Below are 11,666 nucleotides of genomic sequence, written 5' to 3' on the forward strand. Positions count from 1 at the left end.
ATCCTCAAGTTGAAATACACAACACGTGCCTATTATTAAAGATGGTACTAAATTAGTTATCAATTCAAATTCTGTAAGTTTTTCAATATCTTTCAATATGTGATCCGGGGGGGGGTGTAGCTAGCCTGCCCATCGTTTCCCTCCCGTTAGCAGCAACAAGTATCAATACGCTGCTGTTAACAGCACCGGAATAACCTTAACGTTACCGTGAACGGTTTAGCTAACTATCCGTGGTTAACGTTACGGTGAACATTGTAAACTATCCGTGTTTAACGGCACACTGACGTTAGTTCTGCAAAACTAATGAGCGCAGTTAACGTATTAGTCTTCATAAAGTAACATATAGCAACAAGCGTTGCAGCGAGCCGAGGCTGACGTTACAGCTAACTTTATATTAGTTACCTCGGGGGGTAGAAGAGGCGGCAGCTCACTGCAAAGTCATGATATACCCATATGTCAATGGCTATACCACAGATACAGAAATGGATACAGATGATGATGATGATGATGCTTCTTCTTCCTCTTACTTTTCTTCTTCTCTTGATTAGAGGCGGATTGCAACAAACGTTTAGGTCCATACTGCCACCTACTGTACAGGAGTGTGTAACGTGTGGTCATCATAGTCTGTAAAATTATTATTAACAGTCTATGGTTGTCATATTCCACTCACTAACGCTGTGTCCCCCTCCTTTTGACACCCCCCTCCTCAACCCTATCTTCAAACACCCGTCTTTCTTTCTTTCTTTCTTTCTTTCTTTCTGTTTTGTTTAAATAGAGCTTTATTAAAGTTTTACAAAATACAAGGTATAACTAGACAAACAGTAGGCCACTTATCATACCAGAAAATAAATAATAATTAATAAAACAATAACAAACTTGTGTGCTAATGTGCAAAATGAGCCAATAAAGTGCATAGAGTCCTTCATAGTGCTGTAGATCACACCGTTTGTGGTGTGAAGTTCTCCTCCTGAGTTCAGTGAGCATACAGCATCACATCTTCCATCATTTCAAACAAACGGTGCCATTCAGTCCTGTGTGATCCACCCTGAGTCTAAGTCTGGATCATTATAACTTCCTCCTGCCTGGTCCTTTCCCATTAATGTTTTGTACTGACAGACCTTTTGTATTTTATAAGATCCCCTTGCTTTCCTGTCTTCCTCCCACCATTTCTGCCATTTCTTCTTCAATTCCTTTTTTCTTAACCGCAGCTTTCCCCCTCTCCTTTTCCCCAAGTGGAATTGGAACCGTTATTTCCTTTAGTAATGCCTCTTTCGCTAGTTTGTAATCCCGGAAGTGGAACGTCGTGGATATAGAAAGAATTTTTAATAAGGGAAGAAGCTCCCGCTCTCTCACATCATTTTACACCTCATGATACTCCAGTTTGGAATAATAGATACATATTAATAAGGAGAAAATCTGTGCACATGGGTGAATGGAAATCCAAGGGAATCTGGGCAGGTGCTCATTTTATGGATATTTAATGGATTCTTGTTACAGCATAAGGTGTTTTGTGAGAAATACCAACTTCAATGCAATGTCAAGCGTTATGATAGATGGTTGAAAGCTAAACCAATGCCTCTGAAATCCATGGTGAGAGATGATGTTAGGTATTCCAAGGTTTCTCCCGAGTCTGAGGCACCTCTGCATCCAAGGAACTGATTTATGTATCTAGAATCTAGAACACATATTTTTTTTTCTGTGAGTCGGTGCAATCTTTCTGGAGAGAGGAGCCCCTCGAAAACGAGATGCTTCATCTCAAGGGGTTATCCTCTTAAAAATTTCAATAAACCATAAACAAGCTGCAGAGCTGGTTCCAGACCAGGGAAGTGGAGATAACACCTCTGACAGCGAAGAATATAAAGTGTGGCGTTTTTGTTGACGATAAGAAGGTAGATTTTGTTCTCAACAATTTGGTGCTTTTAGGAAAACATTTTAAAATAAATAAAGAAATGTAGCTATTTTAAGACCAACCCCTCCCTGATTCATTGGAAGAATGAGTTCAATCATTTGTGTAAGACATTGAAACGGGTTAAGAATAAAAAAAAAAAAGCCCTTGAATGGATTTATTTACTTGAAACTCTTAACTTAAATTTGAGATAGCCCCTTCTATTTATCTTCTCTTATTTTATTGTCAAATTGTTATGTATAAGCTCCTAGGTTTTGTTTATATGCTCAACCTGAGGCAAAAGCTCCATTTTTGATTAAGTATGCCTTGTTTGCTTGTATATTTGTACTCTGAAAAAAAATAAAAATAAAAAAGTTTCCGCTTTCTCAATAGCCTCTTTCGGACCAAGTAGTTACAGAAACGTAGTTCTAGGAACAGTCCACTTCTAAAACAGTTCTACTAACTACTCTCCCCCAAAACCAGTTCTGCCATTTGCATTCACAGTGGCCCAGTGGCCATAGGAACTGACCTTTTGTTATTAGAACACAGCCATCTAACCACCACTATGCGGGAAAGGGAAAAGACCCTGGCCTGAAGTAGGAGCTGGAAGAGTTACAGGAACTGTGGCCAGAGGAACTTAATAATCCCCAAACTGGTCCAGTCGGAACACGAGAAAAGAAGGGTTCTAGGAACGTTATGTTCTAGGAAGTGCAAAAAACCCTCTGGTCGGGAAGTGGCCAATGCTTCCGGCTTCTGAACTGGTTGCAGTTCCACCAGAGTTCCACTGTTCATTGCGATTTCTTTAGAGCACATGGTGAAAACATCACATTAATACACTGTTCGTTGTGGGTTCTCAATAAATACTGTTAAGTCATATAAAAAGCTTATCTAGCTCTCAAAATGGTTACCAGTTATATATCAGAAACCTTTCCACACAATTCTCTATCCTTAAAAGCACCGTTAAGATTTTTGGCATCTGATATTTGCTCTTAAAAATCCTACCCTGCATGTCTCTGCTGTGATATTCACCAACACTGTCCCACCTTTACATTTCCCTCTTTCTAGGAGCAGCCTTACACTTCTACACTTAACGTGTTAGATGAAGGGTATATGTTAGGCATGTAAACTAATTTGACAACATGTCATAATTTGCACTAAACAGTCCTTCCTGAAGGTGGCTTTTACCTGAACTCGTGGTGCAATATTTCACAGCGCCACCTACCTCCTAGAGCTGGGAGATTTGTTTCCCTAAAAAAATTTAACTGCGATTTTTTTATAAAAAACTCGATTTACGATTCGATTTCCTCCCCCCCCTTCCATTTAAAACAAAATAACTGCAAACTGTAAATATATTTCAAAAATATATATTTATTGTATTTAATTAAAGTGCATCAACATAAACAAAATTGCAAAGGCAAACCCTTTCTCTAAGTGAAAAGTCACTGTGCAGTGTGCAACAAAGATTGTTAAACATCCAAATTATTTATACTGTATTTGGATTAAAAAAAATCTAAAAAAATCGATTTTTTGAAAATATGACTCGATTTGACCTACCAACTCAATTTTTTAAATCAAATACATTTTTTTCCCAGCCCTACTACCTCCCAAGCATTGGTTTTGCCCTTCTTGTGCCCATTAGTGTTGCGATCCATGCACATTAACATTAATACACTGTTCACTGTGAGTTCTCAATAAATACTGCTAAGTCATATAAAGTTGTTTCAAGAATGTATTTCAGCTGTCATTTCGCAGTAGATTAGAAACAAAACAAAGTCCGCACTCAGACGACACTTGGGCACATATTTGTCAAGGCACAGCAAACGGTGACGATCTTGTCCAACGCCATTACGTTTTCACCTTCACATTTGAGAAGCATGTTCACAGGTACAGTTGAGCGTAAGAATTTAAATGCGTTCTGCACGACACCAATCATCCTCTCCACGTGAATCCTGAGATGTGCCGTGGCCCCAGCCTCCTCCACGTCTCTCGCCTCCAGCTGTGCACGGCCCCTTGGAGGTACCTTAACCTCAGCGCACATCATACCCACACTTTCCCCGATGTCAAATCCCCGATCGGTCAGCACAACGTCACCTGGCATCAGCTTGTCCAGGAAACCACTTTGCTCCGTTATATGTTTGTCACTCGCGTGCCCACCCCACCCTTCGGATATGAAAGAAATTACACCCTGGGGTGTAACCACAATGAGGTATTTCATGGTGTGCGCGTGTTTATGCTGAGAAAAGGTCTGTGCCCTTGCGAGTGCGTTTGAGGGTTTTTCGATGAAAACCTCAAAACAGTCCACGATGGCGGCCGCATTTCCCCCGAACGATTCCACAAACTTGTGCGGCATACTGGCCATTAAACTCTCTCTGCTTGGCCAGTACACCAACGGAGACAGCCGGGAGTACATCACGCTGAGAGTATGGTGAAAGGCATCGCTGGCGGTCGTCCTGTGCACCCGAAGCAGACGGCCGAGGTGCTGTATTGGCAGGTCCAGTCTGAGGCGCATGAGAGTCAACAGGACTAGCTGGAAGGGGGAGAGCTTCTTCAACCTGCCCTGAGGCAGATATGGCGTGAGACTGAGTAAAAGTGTCTGAAACGTTAAATAATTTGGGAGTCCCGTGTAATACTTCACTCTGTTATCGTCACCGCTCAGAAAGTTCTCGTTCATCCGGTACTCTTCGAGCTCCTCCTTCAGCTTTCGGTTTTCCTCCAAAAGACTGTTGATAACATCTCGTCTATATGGGCAAAGTGCACATTCCTGTGCCGGCTCCTGGTGCGGTTGCTGTGCCGACGGCGGCGCTTGCTCCTGCGCTGGGCATGGCGGCTGCTCCTGATGCTGTACCAGCGGCGGTGCTTGCTCCGGGTGCTGCGCTGGGCATGGCGGCTGCTCCAGGTGCTGCGGCGGCAGCAACAGCTGCTCCTGGTGCTGGGTCCTGCGCTTTACTAGCCGCTGAAATCTCGCTTCATCGGTTTTCTTAACATCACTGTGGCCTAACCGCAAAGATGGTTTCCAGTCAGGGTGGTTCTCCAACATCTCATATGATGGTTTACCTAGAACAGAATAATTGGATTATGAAAACTCATTAATTGAATCAATGCTTTAAGCTGGCAAACACATTACATTAAAATATCTCGCAGAACAAAGGCTTGGGGCGAGGGGACAACAGTTTGCTAAGTGAATACACCCATGCTAAAGTTGACTAAAAAGAGGAATAAAAATGCATCTTTTGGAAATAAAAAAATAGGAAAAATCCAACCTTTAAGGACACCAATTTTCTTTGTGAATGAATAATGTATCGTAAATAAATAAATGTTCTTCCTTAAAATACAGGGGGCATAAGTATACACACCCCTATGTTAAATTCCCATAGAGGCAGGCATTTTATTAGTGTTTAAAGGCCAGTTATTTCATGGATCCAGAATACTATGCATCCTGATAAAGTTCCCCCCCTACCCCACATCATCACATAGCCTTCACCATACCTAGAGATTTGCATGGTTTGATTTCAGTTAGCCTGGTTCGATTTGCATTGAGAGATGATCTTATGGAAAGTACCCTATGCCAATCTCTAGGTATGGGGATTTTTCCTTATTATTTTTTTTAATGAAGGCATTAAGATCAATTTTCAAAAGATGATTTTTGTATTCCTCTTTTTTTTGTCCACTTTAGCATGGGTGTATTCACTTATAATTAGCACTGTAGTTAGCTAGCTAGCAGGCTAGGCAACAACGTCAGGTGCACTTCGTGGCTTTAAGAGCCGACAACACGAACACCTTTAAAGACACTTTAAGAGAACTTACCCGAATGGAAATGCAGAGAACACACTCTCATCGACTGGGAGATGCGGTCGAAAGTAATGTCCTTTCTCCTAATTGCAGCCACCCAAGACATCCGACGTCTCCTCGTCACGTCGGACACATGCTCGCCTTCGTGCTTTTTCCACGTAGGGATACGAAAAAAGCGTAACACGTGGTCCCTACGCTTTCCACGGTAGTCGTGTGTGGAACTGAAGCAGTTTCTTACACAGCAGTGTGTTCCGGGCATTCTAGAATAGTTGAAGTATCTAGAATAGCGAAACAGCAAGACCTAGGCAACCAACACAAACAATGAACATGAGCAGCTCAAAATGGCGGAAGGGGGTTATCTGGGGGCGGGGCGCTGTGCCGTGACGACATCCCCTCGCTCGCAATATCTCGTCATATCCCAGCAGATACAGAGATGAGATATGGGAATTTATTCATTTATATTATTAATTAACTGCTAGCCCCTGCACTTGTGCTGTTGGTTACATGCCGTTTTGAAATAATACATAATAATGTTTTAAAACTGCTATTTGCTATCATATGGATATACAAAATCATATAAAAATAAAAATATACAATGAATGTATGTATCAATAATACATTTTTTGAAAATGCTTGCTGATAACATCAACTTTTCCTCTGTTCTTTACCTTTTAGAGTTGATGTTTTTTGTATTTTATTGTGGACTAAACGGTCTGTTGTTCTTATTGGCTGATCTGGGTCACAGGAACAAAGCTTTGCTCTCTGATTGGATGATCCGGAAAAAAGGCACTGTGGACTGGCCGATGAATTGGTTCTACGGGTAAAGATGACCAGTAGGCTACAGTATCCAGCAGCAACTAGTTACAGGGTGCAGACGGAGGGTGTTTGGTGAGATCCTTCTCCATACCCCCTCCTCCAGCTGCTTTGACACCGTGCCCGCCTCCGGCAGCCCACGGGCCGACTCGAGCCGAGACGAGCCGAGCAGAGCCGAGCGGGAGCGCAGGCAGGGCCGGCTGCAGCGCTCGTGTGCTCCTGCAGGCGGCAGTGCAGCGGGGGCTTCTGTCCATGGTGCTGAAGATTCGGATGTCTCTGTCCGGGGTGCTGAACTGCTCCGGGCTGCTGGGCTCCGTGTGAGGCCGCTGTCCCACTCATCAGTCCGTTCCGCCGGGTCTGTGCTGCTGCCGGTGCTGCCTGCAGTCACTTGGAGAGCGTTTTCAGGGACCGTCTGTCTGCCAGTCCGGAGATGTCGAAGCGGAGGGGGAGGGGCGGGTAAGGTAAGGCTTTATGTCTCTCTGACAAAGAGCGTGAAGCGCACGTATTTGTCGGTATTTCTGGGGCCTTGGCTGCGGGCCTTACGGTGGATTCCACGCCGAGCCAAGCAGGGAGGACGTCGGGATGAAGCGATATGTAAGCTAGCCCACCGCGGATGTCCGCAGGCTTTCTGGCGGCTTTCCTTCCGCCGTAGAAGAATATAAGCACGGTCCGAATCAGGCTTTTTCAAAACAGATTATTATTGTCGGTCGTTATTTCCGGCCCCCTACAATGGCGGCCCGGTGTCGATGCAGTCAATTCCGTTAAAAGTGGGAGCCGCGGAACGCCGGTGGCCTTTGTATGCTTTGTGTTTGTCAGTGTGCCAGACTTGGGAGAGGAGAGAGGCCTTGTCCTGGTTTAGCAGCCCGGCCTACATCTCTCCTGTCACCACACAAGAAGCCTGACTTCACCACTCTCTACTTGATATCGGCATTTTGTTGTCGTGTGTGACATGTTCTGCCAAATGTAGCCCAGGAGCAGTCCACACTGTGTTAAGTCTCCCAGCGGATTCCTCTGCTGTCACACTGTCAGTGTATGACACACCTTTGTATTCAGAGGAATCTCCAGACTCAAGTTATGTCCGCCATTTGTTTTCTTCTATTTGAATATCATTGATGAAAAATATTATTCTTTGTTTTTGCTTCAGGGTCTAATGGAGAGTTCAGTAGGCTGCCATAATAAAACATATCATTAAATAGTATATAAACCATTTACTTTCCACAGTGTCGGTCTGTTGGCTTTCATGCTTCATAGCTGCCCCCCTACAGTAAATTATGTGAAAAAAAAAAAAAAAATCGGTAGATTTGGCCTCAAAAAGTGTTATTTTTTTCTAATAACTGTAAAATCATTCTCTTTCATCCCCAGTTCACAGCGAAGTGTTTCAGTGCGTTCCATCCAACATAAAATGAGCTCAAAGGTCAGACACTGAGCTGACGGTGGACCAGGGGAGAGCCAATCAAACGTAGAGGACAGCCTCAGCATCAAAGTATATATTCATCTGTCTGTCTGTCTGTCCATCTATCTATCTAGTGCTCCACCTCAGAATCATCACTTCTAATTGCCTCCCTCTGTTCAGATGAGCCAAGACACTACAGAGACACGAACACGAACCCGCTCCAAGGGCAACCGGGGTCAGTACACACACACACACACACACACACACACTCATTGCCTAAAGTTAAAATTTCAATTGCTATTGTGACTTCGTGACCAAACACTCTTTGGGTCCCTGGAGGTCTGGTTCCCAGAGCCATGGTTGTTAACTCAGCTGTGCTCACAAGTTTTATACTAACATTACGGAGACAGAAAGTATGCACAAGGATGGATTTTACAGTATGTGTCCAAAAAAATGTGCCATGAGCAAAGCCTCCACAAAATAAAATAATAATTTTCATACTTTTTACACTTGGAGCTTTCGTATGACTTTCTTTCTGTGTCCGCTGACTCTCTGCTGCTTCACTCTCAGTGTCGTCGGAGCTTACGGGACAGGAGATGAAGCAGGAGTTAAGGTGAGTGATGTAATGCTTCAGCAAAAGATTTTGATCTTGATGCACGAAATTTTGTCTTGTGTGTATGAAGTGTGTATTTGTCTTGCTGCGTGTCAGCAGCAGCTGTCCCACGCCCGGATGTGATGGCAAAGGCCACGTCAGTGGAAGATACTCGCGGCATAGAAGGTAGGATTCACACTGTATTTCAATCAAACTTTCTGCACAGCAGCTAGTTCCGTTTTTATAGGCGAGATCCCAAGCTTCATGCTTTGGATGTGAGCTCTACAAAGCACAGAGAATCAGCTGTCAGATAGAGGAAAAAGCTAATTAAAGTACAAACGTGCAAATAAATAAGTGGGACGATTAAAGCGCTTTTTGTATTTTTGACAACATGTGTAATATGTGGGCCAGAACAACAACAGGCTGTTGATTTTGCTGTCTTATGTGAGCATGTTAGATGTTAGCATTCACTTCTGTTCCCCTCCTGCTCTCAGCATACTGGGATGCCCGATTGTGAAGAAAAGGAAGCTGGAGGAGGCTGAGGCTGAGGCTGAGGCTGAGGCTGAGGAGAACCACTCTGCTCCCAAGAGGAGGAACCAGCCCGCCATGGCAGCAGCGGAGGAAGGCTTCACAGCAGACAGCGACGCCGCAGAGGAGGACGAGGAGGAGGAGGAGGAGGCGCAGAAGGAAGAGGAAGAGGAGGAAAAGGAAGACCTCAAAGAGAAGAAGAACAACAACACAAAGAGCAGACTGGAGTCGACAAAAAGTGAGTGAAACCAAAGCAGAGAGGTTACAATGAAACATTACAGCCTGACTTTCACTGTGCTCTCAGATTTCCTCCTCTACACTTTTCACATTGTTGCCTTTGAATCACTGTTAGATGCCTGAAGAATTAAAACTATCGAATAATTCACCAAAAAAGCAAAGATTATAGAAACATAAATAAAAATAAAATGCATTTGTGCAGCAGGACAATGTTGTTCCTATGCCAGTGACACCTCAGATCCCACCACAGACCCAAGGCTTTATACGGAGAGGCATCTCTGAATCTGATTCATTCTGAGGCTGGCTGAAACACTGACAGCTAAGTTGTTGTAACGTAGCAGCAAACTGCTGATTCCACAGTCAGATAGGGAGCTGAGCTACATCATTTCTAAAACTCTGTTTACAGCACCCGGACTGTTAAAGGCAGGAGTGCTTTACATGGCAATAAATGCAAATCTCTGCAAATTAGACAGCAAAGCTGATATTTGGGGCTTAGGCTCTGACCTCGTCACTCCCCACAAGGAAACGCCATGCCCAGCACGGCGAGAAGTGACCATACCAACTTCCCTTGAAAGGAATGTAGCGATGGAGGTGGGGCTTCATAGCTTTCAGGTGAGCAGCGTGGCAGCAAGCAAGGCAGCAAAATGAACGAGCAAAGGACTGACAGCTTAAAGGGTAACTTTCCTATGTTTTTGCGTCTAAGTAACTGATTGGAACAACAATCTTTGAAATGGGTGAAGTATTAAGCGAGAGCACTGCAGTCGGCTGTGGATAAACAAGCTGTAATGTACAGTAACCCTATAGGACAGGCTCAGATTATTATTCTAAGTGTCTGACAACATTATGGAAAAGGATCCATAGAGAGATAGACCTTTTTGTTAAAGAGTAAGATCCTTTTTGTTTAACATGAAACAGCCCAAAATTCCCCATCACCAAACCCACCAGACTCCATGTAAATAATCAGGACTTTTATCATCGTAAAAACACACTTCATTCAAAGTGGACAGAAACTAAATAAAACTATCAGAAGCCGTCTTGGTTCATCTTTCCACTGTTCCAACAATCACCACTCTGGTTTGGTTGAAATAAACCCTTAATTCACCCATTTACATGTGGAAATATACTGGTTCTATACACGCTAAAAGTCCTGATTATTTACATGGAGTCTGGTGGAGATATGCTGGCTCTATACACGCTAAAAGTCCTGATTATTTACATGGAGTCTGGTGGAGATATGCTGGCTCTATACACGCTAAAAGTCCTGATTATTTACATGGAGTCTGGTGGAGATATGCTGGCTCTATACACGCTAAAAGTCCTGATTATTTACATGGAGTCTGGTGGAGATATGCTGGCTCTATACACGCTAAAAGTCCTGATTATTTACATGGAGTCTGGTGGAGATATGCTGGCTCTATACACGCTAAAAGTCCTGATTATTTACATGGAGTCTGGTGGAGATATGCTGGCTCTATACACGCTAAAAGTCCTGATTATTTACATGGAGTTTGGTGGAGATATGCTGGCTCTATACACGCTAAAAGTCCTGATTATTTACATGGAGTTTGGTGATGGTGATTTCGGGGCTGTTTCATGTTAAACTAAAAGGATCTTACTCTTTAACTAAAAGGTCTATCTCTGTAGGGATCCTTTCCATAATGTTGTCAGACACTTGTCAGAATAATAATCGGAGTCTGTCAGCGGCAAAAACAGCAGTCCAGGTTGAAAAACAAAACAAAATGACTCTGTAAGTACACATGATGAAAAGGATGCTTTGGATATACTGTTCGGGCATGTGAGAGCAGCAGCACACTGAGTTGACTGCCTGAATTTGCATACTTCATTAATACTAAACCAAGTCAGATACGGTCAACCGCAAGGTCAGTCACAATACACGTGTCGAGTTGTAAGACAGCATGCAGACATGACAAAGACAAACTATTCTTGACAATGACATTCATCTAAACTCTGAATCCACAGCAGACTGCTCCCTGGTGACAACAGAGGACACACAAACAGCAGTTTGTCCTCCGGCTGAGGTTGGCAACAACCAAAGCCTCACCTCCGAGACGGAGAACCAAACGGAGCAGGACAACACTAGTGAGGAAGTCAGCCATGATCCTCAGCCAGAGGAAAGGAAGGAGCAGAAGGAGGAAGGTCAGCTGCTGTCAAAGGACCAGTCCTCAGAGCAACCTGAAGAAGAACTTACTGAGCCTGAAGAGACAAAAGAAGAGAAGGAAGAGGAAGCAGAAGAAGTAAAGGAAGAGCAGCAGGAGAGGCTAAAGAATATCGTAGAAGAGAAGGTGATAAAAAGACATGTGATGAGCCAGGAAAACTGTGATCACCAATACTCCAGCGGAGATTACAACCATCAGGCCAAAGAATCCACAGAGGAGCAGAGGAAGAGGGATGAAGAGGAGGAGGAGGAG

General features: G+C 43.7%; 2 protein-coding genes across 2 annotated transcripts; one reads left to right on the forward strand and one right to left on the reverse strand.

Annotated features, from left to right (window-relative positions):
* Positions 1-3,596: 3,596 nt before the first annotated feature.
* Positions 3,597-6,062, reverse strand: LOC114559107 (uncharacterized). Its single transcript, XM_028583558.1, has 2 exons — positions 5,690-6,062; positions 3,597-4,939 (listed from the first exon to the last, which is right to left on the reverse strand). The coding sequence occupies exons 1-2, from the start codon at positions 5,931-5,933 to the stop codon at positions 3,666-3,668; spliced, it is 1,518 nt and encodes a 505-aa protein (XP_028439359.1). The 5' UTR covers positions 5,934-6,062; the 3' UTR covers positions 3,597-3,665.
* A 948-nt stretch (positions 6,063-7,010) lies between these two features.
* Positions 7,011-11,663, forward strand: LOC114558175 (myelin transcription factor 1-like; the record flags this gene model as incomplete). The annotated part of the gene is made up of 7 exons (XM_028581965.1): positions 7,011-7,081; positions 7,850-7,970; positions 8,061-8,115; positions 8,451-8,493; positions 8,593-8,658; positions 8,967-9,238; positions 11,218-11,663. Coding segments are annotated over exons 3-7 (882 nt in total), but the record flags the coding sequence as incomplete, so codon positions are not given.
* Between the last annotated feature and the right edge of the window lie 3 nt (positions 11,664-11,666).

This window comes from Perca flavescens, chromosome 7 (assembly GCF_004354835.1).
Source record: "Perca flavescens isolate YP-PL-M2 chromosome 7, PFLA_1.0, whole genome shotgun sequence".
Lineage (NCBI taxonomy): Eukaryota > Metazoa > Chordata > Actinopteri > Perciformes > Percidae > Perca > Perca flavescens.